This window comes from Aquila chrysaetos, chromosome 21, assembly GCF_900496995.4.
Source record: "Aquila chrysaetos chrysaetos chromosome 21, bAquChr1.4, whole genome shotgun sequence".
Lineage (NCBI taxonomy): Eukaryota > Metazoa > Chordata > Aves > Accipitriformes > Accipitridae > Aquila > Aquila chrysaetos.
Window position 1 is genome coordinate 20030665 of NC_044024.1, and position 26891 is coordinate 20057555.

At 40.4% G+C, this 26891-nt stretch overlaps 2 protein-coding genes across 10 annotated transcripts in view; one reads left to right on the top strand and one right to left on the bottom strand.

Annotated features, from left to right (window-relative positions):
- COL4A6 (collagen type IV alpha 6 chain) overlaps positions 1-19398 on the bottom strand; it is a 141924-nt gene extending 122526 nt beyond the window's left edge. For 2 of the 4 annotated variants that reach the window (XM_029996539.2, XM_029996538.2), the window contains exons 1-2: positions 18671-18893; positions 18517-18565 (exon numbers count right to left, since the gene is read on the bottom strand). In XM_029996539.2, coding sequence (XP_029852399.1) covers positions 18517-18565; positions 18671-18717 — 96 coding nt within the window. In that variant the 5' untranslated portion in view covers positions 18718-18893. Of the gene's footprint in view, positions 1-18516; positions 18566-18670; positions 18894-19149; positions 19186-19292 lie in introns of those variants that run through there. The other 2 variants (XM_029996536.2, XM_029996537.2) reach the window with 2 other exon arrangements.
- A 198-nt stretch (positions 19399-19596) lies between these two features.
- COL4A5 (collagen type IV alpha 5 chain) overlaps positions 19597-26891 on the top strand; it is an 88677-nt gene continuing 81382 nt past the window's right edge. For 5 of the 6 annotated variants that reach the window (XM_029996540.1, XM_029996542.2, XM_029996543.2 and 2 more), the window contains exon 1: positions 19608-19824. In XM_029996540.1, coding sequence (XP_029852400.1) covers positions 19735-19824 — 90 coding nt within the window. In that variant the 5' untranslated portion in view covers positions 19608-19734. Of the gene's footprint in view, positions 19825-26891 lie in introns of all 6 variants that reach the window. The other variant, XM_029996545.2, reaches the window with a different exon arrangement.

A 26891-nucleotide genomic window follows, 5' to 3' on the forward strand; every position in this document is an offset into this window, starting at 1 on the left:
GGATTTTAAGGAAAACAAATTGTACAGGACTAAAAAGAGCTCAATATTGGCAATAATATTTTGATGCTAATGTTTTGATAACATCCAAGTGTCAAGGCTTTAACATATGCTGGACTGGCTTGAATGTGCATCCTGGTTTTCTCATTGGATTTTGCCCTTATTCAGGAAGAGCTCTTGCTGCTGGGAGGAGACGGACAAGACTTCTGGCCCCTGCCCTGGCCCTCTCTCTCTAGCACTTGCTTAGAGGGAGGGCAAAGGTCACACAGAAGGAAAAAAGGTTTTAAGCTTTTGGTGGGAGGGCTCAGTAAGGGAACTACAGTTGCTGTTCATCCTTCTTTTGAACACTAGCTAGTGTCCACAATTTCAGGGGCTGCAAGACTTACATTTTTGACCACACAACATACAAGAAGGAAAGTTCAGAAGAAAAGATTTGGGTTTGTTTTTTTTTTATAATCAAGGGTAGTTGGTTATAGCCAGCACAATATTTCTTAACAAATATAACATGATAAAGTTATTTAACGTGTCTGATACACGTCTGGTTATGTATTTTACACATATCTCGATAGCTAAAGAAATACAGACAGCAAAAACAATGCACTATGGTTCTCCTCCTGACAAATGACTGTATTAAAGAAATGTTACATATTTTCCAAATCACAAATGAGATTGTTTTTATTGTCTTGCTAGCATGTAATATAATATAATCACTATTGGATGTAAGAGGTGAGGGAAATTAACGCATTTAGTAACATTAAAGCATTAAAATATACTTACTGACTAAAAGTCTGGAGAAGTATTTTACAACCTATTGTTCCTCAAGTTCCTGAGTGAAGGTGTCACACAACAGTGTGATAGAACCACTCAGACTGAAGAATGAACATTATTGTTTATATATTTTCCTTACAAGGCCAACAAATACACATAGATTTGCAAAATATCCCAGAAGGAAGCCTTCTGAAGAAAACTTCACGAAACACTCATTTACTTGCACATGGTCAAGTATTTGATTGCTTTCTTAATGGAAAAAAGAAATTAAAAAAAAAAAAGAAAAAAAAAAAAAAAAAAAAAAAAAAAAAAAAAGAAAAAAAAAAAGAAAAAAGGAAGAAAAAAAGAAAAAAAAGAAAAAAGCAAAAAATGTGAAGGCTCATGGAAAGAAGAGAACTAGTAGTGAAAGGTCACCCACTAAATCCCCCCTTAAAATTACAAGCAGCAAGCTGGTTTCTAATTAATTCTGGCTCAAAAACTACTTCTGAATTCATCACTGAGCACAAATATTCATTTTAAAGACTGACCATTAAGTTATTCCTGAAGGAGAGATCAATTTTTTTTTAGATATTTTAGAGAAATGTGTTTAGATATATTTTGTCTTTGTTATGACAATAATCACCATAACCCTTGCCTTGACATGAAGGAATGTGTATATCTCACAGGAAAGCTGCAACCTTTTGCACCTAACCCCATCAAAAAATCCCAACCTCAGCACAACCATGTTGTCATAAGAAGCTTCACCAGAAATGTGAGTGATAGAACAGGCAGGGCTGGGAATTAGCAGGAAGCATTTGTATCTCAGTCTATCTTGAGCTATCAGGGGCTCTGATGACTTATCCTTTCTTTCAGATGAAATACAAACCAGAGGTCCTGGCGTCTGGTGGCCATTAGGAAACCAGAGATATTGGAGTTATTAGACATTGCATCCTGGTCATTTTCCAAGACAAACAATTATATTCAGCCTTCTTAAAATTCCTTACTGTTTCAGAGAAAATCATATATTCTTCCACCTATTCAAAGGTGCTGCACAATGTTTATTGGCATGCTGCAAAACAAAACACACATTGCAGGAATCTAATACACTGTACTCCACAATGACATGACACTTGCTTCATCTCTTTTATTTATTATCTGAAAATGGCTATATTAGGTTTTGCTACCTGCATAATAACTATCCTGAACCCTCATTCCCCAGAGTGATGGCATGTGGACAGGCTGCACACCTTGCAATGGGAACTACAGAAATAGTTTACATGGATGAAATCCTTTATATTTGCCCGAGTATCATTGCAAGGAAAGAATAAGTGAATAGCTGTACTGTGTACCATCCTTGCACCCTTTTCTGTTGATCTCTCATGTACTGCCTACTCACATACCAGTTTACAAGAGTGTTTTTCATAGCATGTAGGATCTTTGTGTCAGAGGTAAGGATTTACATTCCCCATGTCAGTCAGTCATCTGACCTTGGTGCTCCAAATTACCCCTCTTACCATCCTTCTTTGGCCATAAAAGGACTCAGGTTGTTAATGGTCATTCTCTGAGTCACACCTCAGTTAAATGGATAAATTAGCTCAAAACTAGGTTGTCAAAATATCCTCTCGTTCTTTAACCCTCTTCAAGAGATCATAAGTCAGTGAATAACTAATCTCAATATGATGCCAAATTTACCCTGAAAACTCTTCCCACCTGCTGTTACTGCCCTTTGAGATTTCCAAGAGGTCAAAACTAAGCAATAGCTGTATATAAACATACACCCACACACATTTTACTTGAATCAAGTATAATAGCTTTGGATACTCTAATGTTCATCTTACCCAAGAACTACAGCCCTGATTAATTTCTCTATTTTAAGAGGCATGTGTATTGTTCCCAGAGTGAACACCAAAATGTATTTTCTGGCCTGACTGGGTTTCCTGTATTTTTTTGGCTGTACAGGGGCAAATTTTTCCTAAGTATATGAAATAATTTGATGTTTTCTGGAAGAGTAATGCTTCTGTTGTTGCACAAAAGAGAATGATCCCTTTGGATTGCTGATCATTGACTCAAAAGATTTATGATCTGGGCTATCACATCAACAATCAGCTTAACAATAAAATACTGTTGCAGAAAGGTTCCTTTTTTTATGTTGTCTATTTACATGCCAGCAGCATAAAGCACAGCTGTGCTCTGAGCTCACCATCCTGCCACTACTTTGTTGCAAGACTGAGGAGAAAGAACAGGTTTTGGAGAAATTACAATTGCTTCCAAGACTTTCCCCAGCTAGCTAATTACCAACACCTTCCTATTGCAGTAAGTGATTTTAAATTAAAATCAGGCTTGAACCTCCACATCTATACCCAGGAAAAATATTTAGCTCAGGCATTCTCTATGTTTTAAGAGGCAGAGGAGCTGCCATCATTAAACAGAATGAATATCAGAGAAAGCTGTGTGTACACAGTTTCTTAAACAGCAGCAGTGCAATTCTACTGTTAGTGTGATGAGACTGCCCCTTGCTGAGCAATATTTTCCCATGATTTCTTTAGGTTTTGCATGTATCTGGCAGGCTGCAAATCTTTTGGAGTAGGGATTGTATTTCAATTCTGACTTTTCATTCATGAGAGTACAGTAGGGTCAGACCTGGTGACCTGAGTTTGCAGGTGCAAGCATTACAGAAGTAGTAATAAAAACGTGAGAAAGATCACAGCTTCACAAAGTGATTTTTCAGAAAAAATTATTCCTTTATGTGTGCATGAAGATACTTAAACCTCACAGATTTTTAACAAAGTTGATATAAGTACTATCTGAAGACCATTTTTAAAACGTAAAATCTGAATAAAATTGCATGCTCTGGACTTGCAATAAGTGCTACAGTTCCTTCCTTTAGTCACAAAAAAAAATTCACAGCTATCTATACTCCCACATTCATCACAGACTAATTTCTGCTGTGACGGGTACAAGACCTACAGTTGCAGTGGGAGAAATATAACTGGAGCTAAAAGTTCAACCTATGAACTGATCCAAACATTAACTTCCTAACCACCCCCCCAGAGGCAAACAGCAACTTCAAACTGAAGAGCAGGGGTTGTACATTGTACACCCTGACACCCCGCAGATTCCTTTGTGGTACAGAATACATTAATAAGGGCAAAAGGTTATTTTTCCAGCAAAGTTTGTAAATTAAATTCTATAGAAAACCAAACAAAAGGTTACATGAGTGCGCACTTATCTATGAGCAGTGGACTCAAAAGAAAATATTTCATTTCAGATTTTGCAAAGGTGCCCTAACAATGGCAGCTTATACACCACAGGTACTCAGCAAACAAGGCTAAATTAATTAATATCAAATTTCAGTCAAATGTAGTGATCTGAAAAAGGTTTCAAATTACTTTTTTTGCCAAATGAATTTACGTTTCAAGACCTTTGCTAACAAGTAGTACTGAAAGAGTAACTGAAAGGAAGAACACATTTTATTTGATTACTTTTAAAGCACACAGGCTTGCAGAGTGGCCCAAACAAGAACTAAAGGATGGATTAGGAAGTTACCTAATTTATTTAGTTAGATAAGTTATCTTATCTTAAGGGATAAGTTGTCTAACTTATTTGGATTTAAACCAGCTCCAGAAATACTCCCTGCCTCACATTGAACAAAACACCTTGCATTTGCTGTGTTGGAGGTGTAAAAGTTTGCACCAAATTATACATTAAACTGCAAAAAGGGACATAACAGAGGCTTGTTGAGGAACCATCAATAAAAGCTGCCTTCCTTCCTCCACTACATACACATGCACCCAGACACAGGGCATAGGCACAGCCTCCTGCCAGTTAATGGCAACAGCAAACAGGATTCCTGGCACCTGCACTGCAGGCTTCTCTGCTGAATTTTCTCACTCCATTTAACAGCCCTTCTCCTCCCACAAACTCCAGCTCATCCAAAGACACAGAAATTTAAAAAAAAAATATTTAGAGAGAGCACAATCAATTAATGTCTTTTAAAAGCTGAACTTTGTTCTGAACACTTCACTGTGTCCAGTGTGCATCAAACATGACATAACCAACACAGCAGATCCTCCAGGCCAGAAAAGTATGATTTATATTTATATTTTTTCTGGTCTTCAATCCAGCCCTATCTAAAGAGACCTCCATCCAGCTTGTCAGAGAACCTGACTCCAACAGCACCAGGTGCCAATTGTTTCATACAAAGATGCAAGAAACCCCACAGCTGACAGGTCTGAGATAACCCAGTCTCAGGGAAACCTTCTTCTGATTTCCTCAAGACTGCTGAAGTCAAACATCCAGATGTTACATAACAAGCCCCTACAGTCAAGCACCTGACTTAAAAGCTATGGAAGAAAAACTGAGACTTATCAGGACCATTTTCTTTCCTCCTGGTTTCCTCAATTTTTGACTAAGATTTAGGGAAAGGAACCAGGATTTTATTTTAAATAAGAGTAGGTGTTCTCATCTTCATATGATTCCAACATCTGTAAGATTTAAAAAAAAAAAAAAAAAATTCTTTGCAATAAAAATCAAAAGCTGAAAATTCTGCAGGAACGCTAAAGATTGGCATGATTTTTTTAAAATAAAAAATTAGCATGTACTACTGTTAAAACAATTGCATTCTAAGGCTAGTACAATTGAGACTTGTAAAATCCTTAGTACTCTTAAGCCCAACCCTCTTGCAAACCTCTAAGAAAAAATCTGGCAGCACCTGTATCCCTAGGCAATATACTATATTACTTATGTTTTTATTTACATTATGTCTTTTTAACTTGAATAAGACAAAGTAACACCAACTTTGTTCTGTTGCTTTACACAGATGCTATTTGTTTGATACAGTCTAGGCTTTTATGTAATCCTAATTTCTAACCAGTCTCATGGGATCACAGTGGAATATATGTAAAAAAAGTACAAGATCTAGGTAAATTCTTTAGTTTTGTGAAATTAAAACTCAAATTCAAAGTTGCATTCAGATAGTTTTTTTACAAAAATACATGTTTTGTATGTTATTATTATGATTCTCTATTCATACATATTAGAATAGCTGATAGATTACTCACGAAAATCAAGAAAGCAAATACTTGTATCACCTTAGGAAACTCGAGGAAAACAAAATAAGCACACATACAACTCCCCCCCCCAAAATTCTTTCAATGTTACCAACAGTTACCTGTCTTAAAGTATACTTTCCCTTCTGAGAGCAGCGCTCTCTACTACAATGACTTAAAGGAAAAACAGATTTAATTTTTCTTTCCCTTGATAAATAGACATACAGACCACCAGGATCAGCATATGCAGATTATTTTACAGATAGCTACAAACATGATATGGAGCATTTAAGAAAGTTACATGAAGTGATTCATCAAGCTATGTTGAGAACAGAATCTAGGTTTCCTTATTCTTTATGCCACAAACAACAACTCCTGGTTTATCTGCAAAATACTAGCTTCCTGCCCTAACCATAAAATATCTGATAGAAGTCAATAACCTGCTACAGTTTCTTGATATCATCAGTCAGGGATTAGTGATTTCAGGCTTATCAAGAACAAAGGCTGCGGTGGATATAAACTAAGCAAGTACAGTAAATTTCACAACTCTGCCAAGTAATTGAATGAATTGTAGTGGTTTCATCTTACAGAGAGAATCTGGTTTCAAACAGAATTTGAATTACTTTCCCATAGTAGTTTTACGATGAACTTATTTAATGGAAGCATTTTAGTTCTCTTCTGCAACTTTTTCAAGATACAAGTTGATACTAGTGTTACTTTGATACAGTGTGAGGTAAGACCTAAATAGTTAGGCATATAGGATGCAGCTGACGTTCAATACATAAGGAAAATAAGGATTACTCATGCCAGACACTAAATAAAATTCCAAAAGAAACTGAGTATAATCAGTTCAGTGAGGCCCCAAATGACATATTAGGTAAGGTGCAGGCTAAATTCTCACTGACCTCAGTTAAACATAATAGCATAGACTACCTCTGACAGCAGAGTGAGTGTTTTTTAATTGCCTCTACCTTCCCTTCTTACTATCACATCCACAACTTTTAAGGGTCTTACAATACACTTTTACTGCCTATCTATAAAAGGGGAATGAAAAAAGAAACAGTATCCATTATTTGAAAATTAAAGAAAACTCACAACATTCTTCATAAAGATTAATCCCACTGTCTCTTCTTTTTTAAAAACAAAACCATGCAGATAAAGAAGTGTTGTAAATCTGAGATCTGTAAGCTGCTGGGTTGCAGTAGGGCCCCTCTAAACAAGTATGTCATGGAGCTAGCCTGTACCTGTGTCTCACTGCACATTCCACTGGCAAAGGAATTTAGGCCCGAAACCTGGTACCCCTCTGCCCTCCTCTGAGTGAGCTCATAATACCAGAATGAAGAGGAGGGAAATAACTTTCTCACTGGAATTTCTTTAATGGAAATTATAAGCACACATCTTGATGCTGGAAGTATTTTGCCTGGTTATTTTTAGATGCACAGAACACCTATTATTATATACAGAAAACATATAAACTACCTCAGCAAAATTAACTTCTGGTAAATTTAATGGTATCATATAATCCAAACAAAATCTGTAACCAGTATCACTGCACAAAAATGACTGGGCTGACAGTCTTCCGTGCAGGGAAAACTGTAAAACAATCGTTCCAGATCTGGACAGTAGCTTAATAAAAAATGTAAAAAAACAACCAACCAAGCAAAAAAACCCAAGCCCAAAACAAATAAAGCCCAAAGTTTCCTTTTCCTTTGTTTCACAAACTGAGAGGTAAGAAAGGAAGGGGAAAGGGATCTGGACAGCTATAGCCAGCTGCAGAACACTTCTGTTAACAGCAGCTCAGAATGAAAATTATTGAATTCCTATTACTGAGTTTTGAAATAAAAAAAACCAAATCACCTGTTTGCTGAAATTTTCTCAATATCTATTGTTTTATGAATCAGATTTATGTTTGAAAAAAAACCACAAATCATTCAAAATCACAGCTTTTTTTTTTTTTTTTTTAATGTAGCATTAGTTTACTTTTTTCCAAAATACTTGGTAAACATTTTGGTTTGTAGTTCATAAAGTATCCTTGAACAGAGTTGAAAAGTTACAGTAGCACTAGAGATCTGATGTAAACATTAATTAATTTACCACTGTCAGACTGCAGTTGAGACTGACTAGTTGGTTTTTAATCCTTGCCACTCCTCTCTGAAACATGTGCAGAACTTGGCTGGGTAGTGTGAAGCTGAAAGATAAAAAACAACCAGATTCTTTGGAAACTTCGCAGTATCATGCTAGCACATAGAAGAAAATTCAATTGAATGGAGAGTCTTTAAATAGCCATAATCAACTTTTTACAGTTTTGTGCCTTACCGGTTAGAGGTCCAACCCTTCCAGATCTCCAAAAGCAGATTGTACTAATCGTATCATTTATAGAAGAGCCTTAGGGCATACAAACCACTACCAATTATGGTGCAACAGTTCAAAGAAGCAAAGCTACATAATAGACCTATGATCATTATGCAAAGTGATATTTTGCATTTCCTGGCTGTAATGTCTGTTTTCATCAAGTGGCTAGAGCAGAGAACTGGGAGTCACAGACCAATCCTACTGTTGGCTTGCTGTATGACTTGGGGCAAAGCTTTCTTCACACATGCAAGACAGTAATACTATTATTTAGCCTGCCACAAAACAACATGGTCGGGCACGGTTGAAGGACATCTGCAAATCACCCAGACCCAGGGGTGAAAGACAATGCAGTAAAGCAACCAGGGATTATGTATTTTAAAGTTAAAATTGCAACATGTTACTTTGTATTTATGTAAGGGAAACAGCGTGAGATGCATGTACATGATAAATGAACCCTAGAAAAGGGACAAAACAGACCAAATATTGTTGCTGTAACTTTAACAGGCATGTTCATTTCAGGATTCAATTCATCCTGCAACTCTCAGCACTCTGGAGGGTCTGCAAACACATTTTACCTTCAATGAAAAATGTGCTCTGCGACATTAAAAGATGTTCTGACTCAGCCCTCAGCTTGTACAGTCTTAGAAGAGCAGTCTTTGCAAAAACTCTGAGGTGATTTTCTGCAGATTACGTGAGGTACGGCAGGCCCCCAGCTCCCAGAGACTCTGCTGAGGGCTCTCAACACTCCACACGCTCCAGGGCCAATCCATTCACATGGAAATTGTACCACTAAGAGATATTAGGTCAAACCACAGTTTGGAGCTCACTCTAATTATCTAGTCAGATTTGGGTTTAATCCCAACAAGATTATAGATTCACAGAGATTAAGGTTGTTAAAAGTACCGCAGAGCAAACCATATAATCACTACCTTGAAGAGACCATCTAAAGTATTCTGTTTATGGTCACCAACTCATTTAACTTTAAAACCTCTGTGGAGTTTAAAGAGTGTTTCCAGTATCTATTTGTGGTAACAGTACGGTAAAGATCTGACGTTTTCTTTGGTGACTAGAATACTTCACCTTTGTTACAGGAGTGGTTTGAAAGCTTCTTCCCTTCACCGCTCTATTAACATCGTTTCTCTACGTTTTTCTTAAGCTTACTCCTTACACCTTTTCAAGTCACAGCAAAAAGCCAAGTACCATCTGTAGGAGGAGATTTTATGGGCAGTTTCCAGTTGAATCCAAAACTACTTTATTAGGTTAAAAATGCCCTACTACTCCTCCTTTGTAAAAATTATCATATAAAGCTTCCAAGAGGAGAGAGCTGTTAAAAACTGTGTTTCAGATGAAAAGAGATAAAAAACTTTTGCTAAATAGCAAGCAATGCATTTGTGTTACACCTATTCCCCTAGTGAATGTAAAACACACACGCATTTCAAAAGTACACCAGAAATAAAGCACCTTACTTTTGGCACCCAGGGCTTATTGCAGACCACCTCAGTCACGCCCACAAGACCAAGACTCACCATACTTCAATCCTCCCTCATAATAAAGAGTCAGCATGTTCTATGCAAAATGCTATACGCTGTGTAATGCAATACAGGACCTGCCAACCTCACCTCCCATCTGAATCCACACTTCACATGTGCTGCAGTTCATGTAGAAGGTATTTACAAAAATACATTAATTTTACAGATAATGCTCCAACTTTTCAACCCCTTCACACACACACTTTGATGATAGTCTAAAATCTCACAAGGAGGGCTGAGGCTGAAAGCCTACAGGCTCCTTTTATGGAAAAGTCTGAAGACTACTATAAATTCTTAATTTTCCAAGCTTGCTTTTCGCCAAATATTTTTGCTCCTGCAGGCTATGTTCTTCCAGTTCAGTTACACCCTGCTTTATGGATAGGTTTAATCATCAAAGTACAATACAATGATTCACCTTCCTATTGTTTTGATGTGTTTCCACTATAGCAGTAGTAATAATTCCAAACTGCTTTCAAAATATGTGTATGTATACATATATTCTACAGAGCAAGTGATATCTGCACACTCCACCACAGAAAAAGTTTGACGGATATAAGGAGAACTATTACAACTTTAAAATGGTCCTGCTCCTCTTTGCGAAAGTCGAGCAATTATTCATTGTGTTAATGAATCTATTTGTTACAGTAATGAGATGTGTTTCTATGTGCATTTCAGGAAAATTGACTTGCCAGCTTATGAATTCCAAGCAGACTTTAACTTAAAGTATTAAGAGTAATAGATTCATCACTCCTTTTATAATTGTATCATTTTCTAAGGAAACACTTTTTGGTTTAAGGCTCCCTTTTAGACCCAGCTATTATTTCATGTCCACAGAGAGATAGCCTTACTACTTGTGAGGGCATGACCTTCATTAATAGAAAATAATATCTTCAAGGATTTAAGCAAAAGGATAAGGAACATAAGGAGCCATTTTGAAAACCCTCTGATGCAATGTGAACAGGCAAAGTACATGCAGTAATTAAAGTTGGGAAAAGTCAAAGCACTGACTTGTTGCTATTTAGAGCTTTAAAATTATGCTACTAGCAAAAAAAAAAAAAAAGTAGGAAGATTATTTTCAGTTTCACTGACATTTGATTTGTGGAAATTTTAAGCATTCATAAGTCAATTTCTTGTTTAACCACACTCATTTTCCTCTCCTCTGCTTTTTAGATCAAAACCAACCCCTCCTAACAGTGCTATAAATTCATTTATGCAGTTGGCTTTCAGCTTACTCTGTACATTTTATCCCAACCTCTAGAAAGTTGCAGGTCTTATTAATCTCTCTGCCAGCCGAAAAAAATGCTAAAGAAACAGTTAATGTTGCTGTTGCTACCTTGTTTCCAATCTCTTTTCCCTTCAATGGAAATGGAAAAATGACAAATATGCAAAACCAAACAAAAAGGAAATATTACTCTCATATCTTACAGAAACCTTGATGTATTGCCTTTTCTAGCTAGTTCCCAATTAGTCCAGATGCAACAACTAGATGATGGTTAGATTTTACCTGTGTTAGACATCACAGCGAGGTCTTGCCAAATGCTTGTGTCAAGGATGGAATCGTTTGTTCCTATTAGTAATGGGAAAAGCAACGAACTTTTCATTTAAGAGGTGCAACCCTCTTAAACAGATTTGTGCAACAGAGATTCCTAGGTAACAGGCATTGACACGTCCTCACTGCTGCTAAGAGTGAGGCATCAGAAAAAGCACTACAGGATTAACCGCCAGGAGTCATACTGGCAGCCTCCCCTAGACTACTAAGGCACAAAGGAGAGCTAGAAAGGCAGATGAGCTTAGGAGCACGTTGAGGCAAGGGCTGGAGGCTGTACAGAGTACAGTAGGTTCCAGCCAAATAGGAGAAAATAGACCAGGGAGTGAATAAGGCAAACTCAGAATACAGTAGCTATTGGTATCTCAGCGGACTGAAGCAAATCAGCCCAATTTGGTTCACAGTGTTGATTCTCTCAATATTAAGGTAACCAAGTGAGCAGAGACTATGCAAACTGGATGGTGCTGGTTTAGTGGCCCAACGAGGTTGACACAACCAAAGCTAATCAAAATCCTGCAGAAACAACAAGAAGGGAAGCTAGCCCAGACTGCAGGGGTGTCTACAGCTTTGTATTCATTTGGGTAAGAGCAGAATCAGAGGGCCAGCAAAGTCAATTCCGACCAGCAAGAACTGTTAAAAAATGTGGCAAAAAAGCCAAAAGAAGCAGATCCATGGAACAGGTCCTTTGACTTTGTATTAATTCCACCTCTTCACATTTCCTCAGACCTGAGAGAACAGGAAGCCATTCTGAAAAGAAAAGATGACTTTGCACACAAGTAGTAAAATTAATGTCAACACCTTTTGAAACTAGAAAGCTAAATACAGCTACTGGAGACTGCAGCAACACAGCTTCCATATAAATCACACCATGAGAGAAGGGGAAGTTGTATGGAAAAACCCAAGGCAGGCTAAACTGCAGGAAATCTGTGCAAAAAGCACAGGAACAAATTATTTGCTTTCTCCAAGTATTTTCAGATTTATTGCCTACACCTCCAAATTCCCTTTTTGCAAGGAACAGGTAATGAGAACTGCATGATTCTACTCTAACTGCTCTTTATTCTCAGACATGTAAACTGAAAGAAGTATATCAAGCTCAGGTTTTATAGCCTTCTCAGGTGAGAGCCTTCTTGAGTTATAGGGATATTTTGAAAGGAAAAAAACCTTAGGAAATTAAATTCATAATGTCAATGACTGACCTTCCTTCCCACTGATCTTCTTCCTCCAGTAATACTTAACATTGCAGTCACTATCAGGACTGCATTTCACAGGTTCCCTCTAACAACCATCTCAGCCTCCTTCCAATCCCTTTCAAAACACAGGCTGACCTTGCTAGAACAATCTCTTCCACAGGTAACAGCAGAAGTGCTTTCATTTTACTTTTGTCCAGAGTAACAGAGAAAGCAGTCCTTTATTTTGAGACTGGATTCTCAGAGAGCTTGAAAATTATCTATCAATCAAAGCTTCAAAAAAATTCTTATTTCTTCTTCTTTTTCATCATTATAACATTTAAGCTGAAACACAGGAGTCCCTTCTTTTTTGATCTGGTAATACAACTTTACACTGGTATCTGAACAATAATTTAATTTTAAATCGTTATCCACAGAGGGACACACAAACCTACTTAGGAAGGAAGAAAGGAGGTCAAGTACATCAAGAATTCTGGCAGCAAAGAATTTTTCATCTCTATCTACCATGACTTCATGATGATCTCAAAATACTATTACATCACTCTACAGTATAAGAATACCTTTTTTTTCCCCCAGAGAGAATACCTTAATTTTATTGTTTTGAGGTACCTAAAAGAATTTATAATCCCATAAAAGGCACTGACAAAAGTTTAAAACTGGCTAGCATCTCCAAAATATGTTTCCATTTCCTCAGCACTGTTTAATACAGAATCATTAGCTTTGCAGTGTTTTCTAGCTCTCCCTTCCAAGTTAATCTTAAAAGATGCTCAAAAACCAGGGGGGTCATATTTTCTGATACATAACCAAAACAGTCTTACAAGACACTAGTTGGATGTCTAATCTTAATGCTCCAGTCAGCACTCAGTTAGCAGCAAAAGTACTTGCAGAAATAATGCAGAGTATCTGTATGAACAGGAAAAAGCCTTTGGATCAATTACGCTCTTTTCAAAAAACACTGCAGCTTCCAATGGATCAAAAATTTTGTCTGATTAAACACCAAGAGCTAGCAATACTTTGACAACCTTGCCTGAACAGGTGCTGTGTCTCTGGGGACATGGGAAAATGAGAAGTTCTTTTCTACCTGCACAAGTCAGGGAGTTACCAGCTCTCCTCCTGGAGCAGTTCTATGTCTACAAATGGAGTATGACTTACACAAAAAGTAGACAAGAAAGAGACAGAGTTAAGACCTTGTGGAGTTACAGATTTGCAAGCTAGAGCCATTTTACTATCAAGACTTTTTGCAATCTGTAGCATTCTCACAATATCTGTGAGCATCAGCATATTACTGCAATTACCTCAGGAGGAAGAATTCATAAGGAGTAAGGTACCAGACCCCTACTCACATAGAGACTGTCTCTACAGCGAGGATGGACAAAGGGTAGAGAAGCCCCACCATGAAATACCCTGCCTACTTTAGGGACACCAGCATGACTTACTAATAGCAATTCTGAAGTCAGGAGAACACAGTGGCTGGCAGTAAAGCTGGCTTGTCCAGAAGGGGAAACAAAATGCTTCTTCAGGTCACACAATGCCTCTCACACCTATGCAAAAGGCAGCCACAACCTTAAATGGGTAATGATATTAAAAAAGCTCTTCAGAACACAACCACACGCATTACTTCATTTCATAGCTGCTGTGACCTGACACAATATCTGAGTGCCAAATAAAATGCCACATTTTATGCCTAATTATCTTTAGCACCCAGAAAATATTCAGCAAATAAACAATTATTTGTTCAGATGGGAGAGAAATGGATATTCAGCTTTAAATGAAAATTTTCCATAAAATTCAACAGGTCTTAGCAAGAGCTAGATAATTAGCACTGTTATGAACTGTCTGCTTCTTTTTTTTTTTTTTTAAGTAATTCTTATTATTTTGCTACAGAACCAGGGAATAATTCTCATTATTTAGCTATAGACCTATTACTATTCAAACTTTACCTTTGCAGAATGACCATTCTCAGTGAAGTGTGCGAATCTTCACCACTCAAGTGTCTCAACACCCATGCATTCTTACAAATTAGAAGCTGCCTTATCTGGTAAACAAATCCTGAGATTTACAAGATTAGATTTGCATTTTACATTATTTCTTGAATTCTGTAGGCTCCTTTCTTAAACAAGTAACTTTACTACAGATATTACTTTTTTCCCAATAAAGCTCACTGCTCTGTAAGGATATAGCTGTAAAAGTCAAACTGCAGAAGGATTGCATACTTATAAACACTGAATAAAATGGCAAAGAAACAGAAAAAAATTTTTAAATACCTCTTAATGGATAAGATCATTATTTGCAGAAACTGAATTGGAAAGTGGAATGATGAGAGCCACAATTCTGATTTTAAATATCCATAATTAAACAGCTATATTTTCCTTCTGTCAGAGCTCTGGGACAAAACTTATTTTTGGCATAAGGCCACTGAAAACAATGAGCTTGGTTCAATTAAGCTGGTTCAGTACCTATTAAATGAAACATTTGTATCATAGATATAACAAAAAAAAAAAAAATCACACAGAAAACCTGGGATATAGTAAGAGAAAAGAGAAATAGAATCACTTGGCCTAGCTTGTCATAAACTGGCAGAGCTTCAGTTACTCAAAATAGAGCAGACTGCCCAGAACTGGTTTTGGCACATAGTTTTTATTTGCCTTACTTGGATACTGTAGATGTTCTGCTGAACAAGATACTAAGCGCTAGAAAAAGAGGGTATCTCTAGTTAATCTGCACATTTATTAGCAAAAAAAACCCCAGAAGATTTGGATGAGTTGCAATAGTGCATGAAGTCCAGACTCATAAAATAAAAGCTAACTAAACTCTATCTGAAAGCTCAGCTGTTCCAAGAGAACGTGTCTGACAATAAGGCTTTACAGTAGTTCCTTAGGATATCACATCAAGACTAGCACATATTCCAGGTGTGCTCAACTAGCTGAACAATGGCAGAAAAGAAATAAATGAGGAGTCACCATCTCACCTGTATGTCAGGTATGCTCTCAAGTGGGCATAGAATGACTGCTAGGACTATGATGCAGCTCAGCTAAGAGCTTTGTGAAGAGATGAGAATCTCAAATTTCATTGCAAGAGGCTGTCTCTAGACTTTGTGACTATTTTCATCTCATGCTCCACCTCACCTTTCTGAGAGGACATCCCAGAAACACCAGCAAAACTCCGATTACCCTTCTAAAAGTCCCCCTTCTAAAAACTGTATCTTGCCCTGTAACCAGGAAAAACCTCAGGGGTGGGCAGTAATTAGCAGACACAAACACCTGCCTCTCTAGCACTGTTCCAACATTTTGTCTTATTTCCCCCAGCTCTGGACCAGCTTTTGTCATTTGCCTTCCAGTGTAACGAATGTCTTGAAGACAATACTGCACTGCTGCTTTGTGCTTGCACAGCATCTTGTACTGACACTCCTGGGTCATTATTAATGCAAATTACTGAAAATAAAAGATTGAAACCATGAATGAAGCATAGCTTCTGGAGTGACTTCAACTGAAAGCTGTTAAGGAAAACTTAGGTCACTCCAGCAATTGGTCTACAAACAAGGTAACAATCTCTCTGCAGAGTAACCCCATGTGTAACAGCAAGTCATCCATGTTTTCAACACTTGGCTCAAGAAAACATAGATTGTATTACAAGACTAATTTTGTACTGCCATTCAAAATAGATCACTGTTTATATCCAGGAAAAATAAGTACAAGCTGAGAAATTAATTCTGATCCACTTTAAAATCCTATGCTTACAGAGGGAGGGATGACTACACCTTGTAATTGAGACCTCTGAGTCAGAGCCATCTTTGATACAACTTTATTCAAGATGCTGGCCTGACATGCCAGCCACTGCCTACTAGTCATGTCCACATTAACATTCCTGAAGAACACTCAACAACTTGGTACAGTATTTTAGGATGTTTCTTTTAAAACAGATAAATTATTGAAATAAGATTATCCGAAAAAAAGAGAAGATGAACAAAGTTATAAATCACATCATCTTCAGCAAAAAGTCTTTTAATCATCGACTGCCTCTGAGAATAGTCTTCTAGAAGTTATTATTCCTTACTAACCTGAAGTTTTAACCTCATTTTATTAACATTGTACTTCACTGTGCTCAGTTGCCTCAAATGCTATAGCAGAGCACTATTAAGAAATGTCTCAGAGATCCTGCTTTTCCTAAAAAAGCTCTGCTTACTGCAAAACCAATTTCAACTACTAGCATTTTCTTCATGCTGGAAGGTGTTAGGGTGTGTTTTTAACTCAACGGTACCAGAATGTCATCTATCTACTACTGTTCTCAAGTTGACAAAAACATAGTTGTATATCTTTCCTGTTGAGCATGTTTGACAGCATTTTTAATAATAATTAAATGCATTAACTGCTTAGAGGTATAAGGCACTAAAACTAAGTATTTTAAGGACCTATTTCTGATTATTTTTCAAACTTTCAGACTGATCACACAACAACAAAGATTTTGCTTGTTTTCTAACCCTGAAGAAAACTGGCAGGAAGACTTAGAAATGGCATGTAGGTATTAATCTTACTCATTGCAATAGACTTAAATTGACAAAGTCCCTTTATTGGCAACGAAACATGCCAAGGAACTAACAAAAATCTGACTGCTTAAGATATGTGCTTTCCAACAGGTATGAAGCAAAATGAGAGCAAACAATTAAAAATCTACTGTCAGTTACATTTGCATCAATCAGGAATAATTTCACTGACATATTGCATGAACTTATAAAAATGACTGCAAAATGTGGCACCTTTATTTCAGAAAGCCTTGAAAATACTTGCTTTATAAAAGTCATTTCCGCATAGATTCCACTGCAGCAAGAACACTCGGAAGAACAGATCTTGGTTTTGTTGAAGAAAATTGTCTAATCTCTTAATCTTTAGAGAAGATTAGAGCTTGTAACTACCACCTGATCAGGATGATGAAATTCTACTAGTGCAATTGATTATAAAAAATGCAAAGCAGAATCAAGCCTTTCATATTTATGAAAAGTATAAACCCCTCTGCTATTAAAGCCTTTTCAAAAAATTTCTTCACAGTTGCACAGGAAGGTTCTAAATCCTTAAAATTTTAATCAAAAGAGTAGCAAAAGCAGTAGAAAAACATTGGCTGACAAATCAAGAACCCGTATTTTAACTGTTTTTGTAGAGAAGTCTGTTAGAAGTTGAATTAAAATAAACATGCGTAAAACATATTATACTAGCTACTTCCATCAATTCATTATTGCATATGTGCTATAAAATCCAGACCACGAAGATTAGAGTATTGTGCAATCTTAATTTACATCACAATATAACGAAGAGGTTTTTTTGAACTGCTGACTGTACATCAGTTGGACACTTAATTTAGGCTACAGATTTTCCAGAGGACTCTCTTATTCACTACAGTTGAGCGGGCTAACAATTTCAGCATCCCAGCTGCAGAAAATCTATTACAACACCAAAAAAGTGAAGAATTATGAACATTTAAAAAGTCTGCGATCCCTCGCTAATCTGTTTAAACATTAATTAAGAACAGTCAGAGAAAATCTGTGTTTATGTCATAAAATTGTCAGATTGACAGATCATAAAGTCATTGCTTCTGCATGCCAACTTGGAATTTAAAACACATTTACTAATTCATAGTCATGAACCTTGATACAGCACTGAACAGCTTAATCCTTTAATTTCTCACATCACTTTTACTTAGTTATGGGGTGTTCTGGGCTAGATCCCTTGCGAACAAGGATCTAAAGGGTCAGCTTTTAACAGAACGGTTTGAGAAGCAGCTAAAAAAGAATGAAAGGCAGTCAGTTGCAAAGAGAGATAACCGATTATCCTTCCAGACACAGAAAGCTGTTACACTGAGTACGGACGGTCTTTCACCCCGGCATACTTTGCAAAACTAATTCAAAGTCGAGCAGATGAAAGGCGCAAAGGGACTTCGGAGCAGAGGTGTACGGTAATTTAAAAAAAATAATAATAACGATTTAAAAAATCCCCGTATCTTTCTGAGAGGGGTGGGGAGGCGTCTGTTCTCCGGCCGCAGGATGCCCAAACCCCGACAGGTTTCACTAGGCACGTCCACCTCCAGCGAGGCACAGGCGCGGCCGGGACCTGCACACTTACCCCGCTCGCCAGCTCCGCGCCCAGGCAGAGGAGCACCAGCACCAGCACCCTGCAGGGAGGCAAAGGGACAGGGTCACCCGCGGGGGCCGGGGCACACGGCGGGGAAGGAGGGGGGGGGGGGGGGGGGGGGGGGCCGCCGCGCCTCGCCACTCACCCTGCGCGCCCCACGGCCGGCGGAGCAGGGGCGCAGCCGCGGCCCATCCTTCAGGCAGCCTGCAGGGAAGGCGGAGAGGACGCAGACCGGTTACGCGCCGCTGCGCCCGCCGGCTCCGCGCCGCCGGAGGAAGAGGAGGGCCCGCCGCCGTCACTCAGGGCGGGCCCCCTGCGCGGCCGACCGCCGCTCACCTCCGCGGTGCGGCCGCTTCGCCGGCTCCTTCCCCCCCCCCCCCCCCCCGCCCTTCCCGCTACAAGGGAAGACCGAGGGTGTCTCGCCCTGCCGTGAGCGGCCGGGCTGGCCCCGCCCGCGCTGCCCGCTCGGGGTCGGTCACGGCTTCGCTTCGCTTCCCGCCGCTACCCCGCGGCGCCCCGGCCCCTTCAGGGCGCCCGCCGCCTTCCGCTCGCCGTGCCGGTGCGCGCCGTGCCAGAGCGTGCCCGGGCAGAAAGTTTACGCGGTTCTTCGCCGAGGCGTCGCACCTGAGCGGAGCCGGGCGGGACGGGACGGGACTGAAGCGGGCGAGCCGCGGCGGGCACCCCCTCACAGCCCCGCACCCCGCCGCCCAGCCCCTCCTGAGGTGCGACCCGGCACTGCCAACAGCTCCCCCCCTGCCCTCACACACCGAGGTGCTTCCGCTGGAGAAAATAGTCCGGGGTCCAGCGGCTGCCCGCCCGCCCGCCCGGTGGAGGTGCGGGGCGGGGAGAGGCAGGCGCCCGCCCTTCGAGCCGACAAAACCCCGGCGCCCACGGGGGAAGGGTGGCGGCGGCGGCGGGGAACCACGACCCCCTCAGAGCGGGGCGTGCAGCGCGCCCTGCCCCGCACACCACACGCGCGCACCCTCCTCCGCCGCCGGCGGCCGCCCGCCCGCCCGCCCAGGGTGCGGATGAATACTGGTGGGGCAAGTAGTCCCGGGAGGACTTGAGCCGGGAGAAGCGGGCGACTGCGGCAGAGGGGCGGGCGCTGGCGTCGGGGCGGCCGGCGGGAGCCGCCTGGAGGGAGCCGCGCTGCCCCGCCGGGCTATGCCCGCGCCGCAGGGCCAGCCCCGGAGCTCCTGAGCGGGCAGGATGGAGCCGCGGTGGAGGAGCCGCAGCCTGGCTGCTGGCTGCCTGGTGCTGCTGTTGGGGTGCTGGGGGCCGGAGGAGGCGGTGGCGGCGGTGAGTGCGGGGCGCCCTCCTTGTTCTCCTCAGGCGCTGCCCGGCGCCGCTGTCCCTGCCGGGCGCGGCGGCGGCGGCAGCAGCGCAGAGCCTCGGGGCGTGGGGGGGGGATGGGACACGGACACCTTTGGAGCCTCTTCGATAAGCGGGGTGGCCGAGGGTGGGTTCCCCGGTGGCCAGCGCTGGGGCTGAGGGGGGCCCGCAGCGGGCCGCGGCCCCCTGACAGGAGCCCGGCGGCGCCCTCCGGCGCGGGGCGGGCGGCGGCGTGAGGCCGGGCCGCGGGCGGGAGGGTCTCTCGCCTCGCTGCCCTCAGGTGTCGGGGGCTCCCGGGCGGCCCTTTTGAGGGCAGTGCCCGCCCCGGACAAAGGTTCCTCGGCGCTGCCGGCGTCGGACCGGCTCTCGGCGGTTCCCCCCGTGCCGTCGGCACGTCTGGGTCCGCCGGCGGCTGCGGGGAGGCAGGAGGGAGCGTGAGTGCGAGGCGGGCGAGCTTTGTGTGTGCTCTGAACCCGCTGTTCCTCTAGGACAAAGGAGGAAAAATCCGCCCCCCCCCCCCCCCCCGCCTTCCTCCCCTAAAGGACCTTCGTGAAGAGGTGTCTGAGCTCTTGCCAGCGAGCCTTCACCTGCATCTGTAAGTCACACCTGGACGTGGCAGGGAGCCGGAGGCTCGTGGGCACGGTTTGCCGGAGGACTACGCCTCAGACTGTGGCTTGGTTTTCCTGAGGGCTGTACTTCTGCTTTCTTAAAACCCAAGTTGCGATGCTAGCGGAGATGGTAGATGCGTGCGGTGTTGCAGAGGGTGCACAGTAGGTGGCCTGGAGAAGAATTTTGTTTTCTCTCTTTGGGAGAGGGATGCTATCCCAGCTTCCCTGGAGTGGCTGGGCCTTGAAACTGAGAGGAGGGAGAGGTGATCCCTAGCTTCCCGTTTCAAGGTACTTGACTAAGACCTTCAGCTGTTAACAAGTGGTGAAATTAACTAAAAGGTTTGTACCTTAACATGGGTTAATTTCAGATTTTTACAATCCCTTCCTCTGGCTGTTAACTTTTTTTAAAGTTTATCTGGAAGGGAAAATGAATCCAGATTTCTGTTGTTACTCTCTAGTTGAAAAATCATAATATGTTACGGTAATAGGTGTAGAATACCCTTCTCCTACTTCCCCTGTCCGATTTTGTAGTTAGAGCTGACAAAACCTTATTTGTCTTGAACTCTCCTTTGAAGTGCATTCCTTTACAGTGAAACTTTGCAGACCTTTCATCTGCCCTTCCAAAAAAGCAAAGACCAGCCGTACTATACTCCCTTCTCCTTCTACCCCTCCTTCTTACCATGCCCAGGTGTGTATCCAAGTGTAAGTGATACTAGTGTGCCACCAGTACTTATTGATTTGGAGAACTGCTTGTCTCCACATTGTCTGTAATACTCATTCTGCTGTTCTGTTAAGTACCACCTCACATCAGGCTCCCTCCTATAACTTCCATCCCCAAAGAAGGAAGTCCTACCTACAGGACTTCACTGTTTTAGCTGGCGGGGGTTGAAGATGGGGAGGTTTGTGTGCATAAATGTGGCCCTTTTCTTTCCTCAGGAAAGCACCCAAGCAGAGTTTCATGCGTGCAATTGGTGGGAATCTGTGGGGTCTGGGAAGGGGACTGCGCTGGGCTGACCCTGTAGGCAGTCTTCTGCCTTGGGAGAAATGAAGAAAGGAAAAAAGGCAAGGGTGGAGTTCCTGGTTCTTAACACCACCTTGTGCTACAGCCTCTCTTTTAGGATAAGTCCCCCTGGGGATTTACTACCCCAGTGAGATAAGATTAACTGAAGACCTAAGGGCTAGTGGGAACGGGGGAAAGAGAGATACCTCTGTTCCAACCTACGTAAGTCCCACTGACGTTTTGTCATAAGGGTCTAATGGTTTCTTGATACTTGGGTGTTCTGGTGTCTTTGAACCTCCCATGATGATAACACTAAATGATGCTGATCCTTATTAATGAGGATCAGCATTTTATTTTTCTCATTGTCGGAAAGGGTTGAATTAACACTGTAGCAGTATGCTTGTTACACACTGTATCTTTCTGTGAATTTTGTTTTGGGACCTTGTATCAGAATCCTCCCCCTTTCCCCAACAGGATAAATCTGGTGGGATGAGTTTGACTCATTCTGGTGTCCTTATTAAAATAATATCTGAAACTGTTATTCAACCTCGTAATACACATTTCAAATGCAAAAGGCATACCTCCTTTGCTCCAGACCATTCAAATAGTGTATATGGCTATGTGATCAGTTACAAGGTGACAGAGTACAGATGAGTCATCTGCCAATATGGACATCATAAGGAAATTCCAATAACTTATTAAAAAAAAAAAAATTGCCAAAACTTCATACTCAAGTAAGGATGAATTTGTTCAGATTTTATTGCTGGGTTTCCATAGCCCATTGTCTAAACTTGGTGAGTAGTATACAGATCATGCTATGCACTCTTCTGCAGACTCATTGTTGATGTAGAATGAAGTGTGTAACTACTGAGGAACAGTGTAAAAGTAGCTGGGAGTCTGCGAACAGTCTTACTTTAGAGTGGGAGAATGAATGAGGTGGAAGATGGTGTCATCAGTGCATGAAGTGATTTCACGTTACACTATAAAAAGGTGCTTATTTGTTGTACGCTTTCATCAGAGGGTATGAGTGCTTATAATGTATGTTGAGGGACAATATTATTAAGTGCCTTAGTGGTTTTAATATAAATCTATATACATGTATATAAGCCAATTAGCTCTTCCTATAAACAGAATTTTTTTCCTTTCCTGGCAGGTTTACACTTGCACTATTATAGAAAAGTGATTGCAAGTTGTGAGTGAGAAATCTATTTAATTAAAGAACATAGATGGACTAGATTCTTGAATTGTGCTAATCTACAAAACTTACTTGAAGTTAGTGACTATCTGTTGGTTTATATTGAAAAAACTTCCCCTCATAGTTAAGGCCTTGGTTTTTAAAGCTTAAATAGACTTCGTCAGCCCAAAAGTTATTAAAGATGAAGTAACTTCTGCAATGTCTCTTTTTCTTTGCCTTCCATTATAACTCCAGTTTGACTGAAAGTGTGGGGGTGAAAACAGTTGATCAAATATGGTAAGGCAGGCTGGCAAGATGGGCATCATTTGTGTTTAAGAAGGTAATGTATTATTCATGAAAGTTCTCTAAGTTAAGCTGAGATATTTTTTTTTCCTTTCAGAGGTTACCATGTATATAAATACATGCTACTGTGTCATTAATTACAATGTACTTGATTAATATGGTTAACCTGTAAATAATGGTCATCTGTGTTTTTCTTGTTTGTCCTAACTATTTCATCATGGTAGTGGTGGTGGTTGTTACTATTTCCCATTTCATAACTGGTTGTGGCTCTTTCAAGTTACGAAAGCTAGGTCTATAAAAGCAGAAAGAAATGGATGCTGGCTTTTAGGATTCAAGAAGTATTTCATCCTGAAATTCCGTGGATGTGTCTTGATTAGTCATGCACAAGACTCTGTTTCATAACATCGAGACTCAAGCGTTCCCGCTTGCAACTTGTCATTTGTCCTGTGTTTTGCTTTTGACCTTTCATGGCTCTTAGTTAAGATATATAGTAAAAGTTGTATCTCTGTGTGTTCTGGCACATACTAAAATACAAAGAAATCAAAGGAATCCTGAATGAAACCTAATGTAAAAGCCATTTGGACCATATGTGGCTATGTATACAAAATCGTTGTGTATCTTATTCAGTTTTTCCACATGATGGAAATGGACTGATAGTTCTGTTGAAACTCCTAGGCTTTAATTTACTGGCCATGAATTAATTAATCTACTCGCTGAAAGCAATTATTTAAGTCACTTCTACTTTACTTTTTTTTTTAAGTAGAAAGGAAAATTTTCCTAGGACAAAGTGTTACTTGGTTTATTTAATAGCAAATATAAATTTACATAGTGATCTTTTTCTACTATGAATAAACAATAATGCTTACCGTACTGTAATTAGTTGCTGTTGGTTTTACTAGAACATGTGGAAACTTTTCTGTACTACAAAACAACTGAAATCAGTAAGAACCCAACAAATCTAACACGCATATTTTCTATCTGGGGCAAAGTGCAGTAAGGCATCTGTTCTGCGCGTACAGCGAAGATGTATTGTGCATTTTTACCTTTCATTCACTTAGATTAAAATGCTTCCTTCTCTAATTGCATCAATTGTGTAAACTCTCCACTGATATCACCACATAAGAAGATATCTAGATAACACTCACTTACACGTTCTAGGAATAGCATTATGCAAGCGTACTGAATGGAAAGTAGCCTCTGCCAGTAATGATAATACCAGACAAATTGCTTTGAATGAAGACACTCTTTGCTTATCTGTTTCATAAGGCTGTATGGACTCAGTAATGTTTAAAACCACTTGGGTGCTTTTAAGTTCTTGCTATATGCAGTGTTTGGCTATCTGATGTTGACTGCAGACTTTTCTGTGCTGTAAACCATCTCTTCTCAAGAGTTTCTAAAATAAAACTTGTTCAAAAGATACAGTGCTGGTACAGTTTTAAGGATTCCTAAGCAGCATCCTTTACCCTCCTGTGAAAGGTTAGCAAGGCAATTAAACCTTATTAAATATCACTGGTACATTGCAGCTTCTGAAAAAGGCAATGTGCTGAGCATCCTGGTTATGTAATAGCTAAGTGTGTGGTATCTGGAGGAAAAGCTTCAGTGTAATGTGAAATTATCAACAGAATAAACATAGCTGAGCTGAAGAGGAAAGGGTCCTGTTATAAAAAGAATTCTAATGCTTATTTTAAAAAACAATTGCTTTGCAGTCGTCTCAAGTCTTTCTTGCAGAGCTTAAGTCTGTCTTTGAGAACTTGTTGTGAGGAGATGCAAGAAGGAAAAACTGGGGCATGTGATCTTAATTTTAGGAGAGATGGATATTGGCCAATTGGGTAATTGCAAAGCTATATTGCAAATGAAACATTCTAGCTTAAACTTGTTAATGCTTCAGTCTCCCTCTGAAAGGTGTGATGCTTAAACTGTAATGTATTAGACATAATTGTAGTCTGCTTGGAAAGGACTTTGGTATTGTGTGACTCTCACTTATGAAACTCTGCATCTTTGTTGCCATGATTTGAGTGGGAGACTGGACTAAATACCCTCCTGAGGCCCCTTCCTGCCTGAATTATCCTGTAAGTCTAAAACTATGAGAGAGTATAGTCATGCTCCTAGGTGTAGTTTCTGTTGAGACAACTTACGTATCCTGTAGTCAAAAATTATTCTTAGTTTCGAAGTTAAATTGTGAGTTGGGAGGCTTATATTTACTTAAATGCTGTTTTTAATTGCAACTAATCAAGAAGCCATCTCTTAAGCTGTCAGCACAGCAGCATTCAGAATTTTAATTTTGTATTCTACTTTTGTGGAGAGTGTCTTATGCAGTGTGTGTTTGTATTATTCTGTTATACTGTAACAAAAGAAAAATAAATTGTGGTGGCAATGTTGACAATGAGTTTTTTTCCACCTGAAGTGTGTGTTTTAGGAGTCAGAGAGGAACTCTAAAGCTATGGCTTTTGGCTGACTTGAAGGTGATAACCTTCAAGGCTTTTGGCTGTTGCAGCTCTGTTGTTGAAGGAGACAAAGAGAAATCCAATTTGGAGGGGAAGAAAAATAGTTTAGTCTCATCTGTATTTTGTTTCTTTTACCTAATCGCTACAGAGAATTAAAATGTCAAAGTTGAATTTCAATCTCTTCTCTCTCCTGGCACTGTAAAAGGCATCTGTGTGCAACACACTTAATAGGTATTTTACTTTTGGTTCTAGTTTATCTACAAAATTATTCTCCTTGCAGGTCTAGCTATATGCCTTGAAACTGTTCTACTGTAGTCTAATATGACCCCACTGTATGCTAGATAAGCTTTGCTACAGCAGCTCTGCTGAAACCCCTGCTTTCCCTCCTGTTAACTTTCCCTGAGATAAGCAAAGCTCTATTCACTTTCCTGCCTGAAAACAGGCTAGTAAGTCTTTTTGCCAGTGGTTGTATCTGTCAGGACTTTCTGCTGAAATATATTAAACATGTTGGAAAGTGTGTTTATTCTAGGACTGACTTTAGTTGTTATGAAGGTGGATCTTTGTTTTAAACCACACTATTAATTTGGAGAAAGATATTTATGCTGTACTGCTTTCTAGGGAATTTGTATGCTTTTACAACCCTTAGTTGCAGCTGAGGTGTATGTATGTGGTAGACAACCCTTCTCTAGAAGGAATGGTGAGCATGGAGGAAATCCTTGGTTTGTGTTAAAATGCTTCACTGATATGAAACAAAGACTTTCATCTCTTTCCATCTCTTTCTCTACTGTAATAGTTGTACCCCTCACCTCCTTGTGTTGTATTTGGAAATGTAGTTATGGTAGGTAAGATCACCTTCTTGGTTCTGGTAGAAAAACTTGAAAGCTGACTGGTCCATTTGGGCCTCTTGCACAAGGTTAAGGTAAGACACTGCTGATTGCTGATTGCTTCAGGCTCACGGGAGAGCCATGGCAAATAATCAGCAGAGCTATATTGGAATGTCTTCATTTAAGACCATGAGATTGTAGAGCAGTTTGTGAGAAAGGTAAAGCTTGATAGAGGTCCTTCAGCTCAGTGTTTTAGGAACTACTGCTCTAAGTGACGTAAGTTATAACATCTTCTTAGTACTTTTATACAGAAAATTAAGCAGAACTACACAGACTCCTTTCTAGCTTAATTTTCAATTTGATTAACTGCCTTTTTGTGTGGTTACTGGGCTAGATGAAAATACAAGAACCTTAATGTGCTAAACATAAAATCTGGCTTTATTTGGCAACCATAGTACTAAAGTGAAGCAACTTGCCAACATTTGTACTTAGAGAAAGGCTGTGAGCTTTGAATATCAACACTGTGTGGTTGGGGTTTGGTTTTTTGTTGTTTTTGACAGACTCCTGTTTCTACTTAAAGTCTTTCAGGAACTTCAAGTACCTTAGAGGGCTGGCAGCATCGAGTGGAAGGGCAAAAGCTTATAGATGGTGTCAGAGATGTTGCGTTTTACATTTTATAAC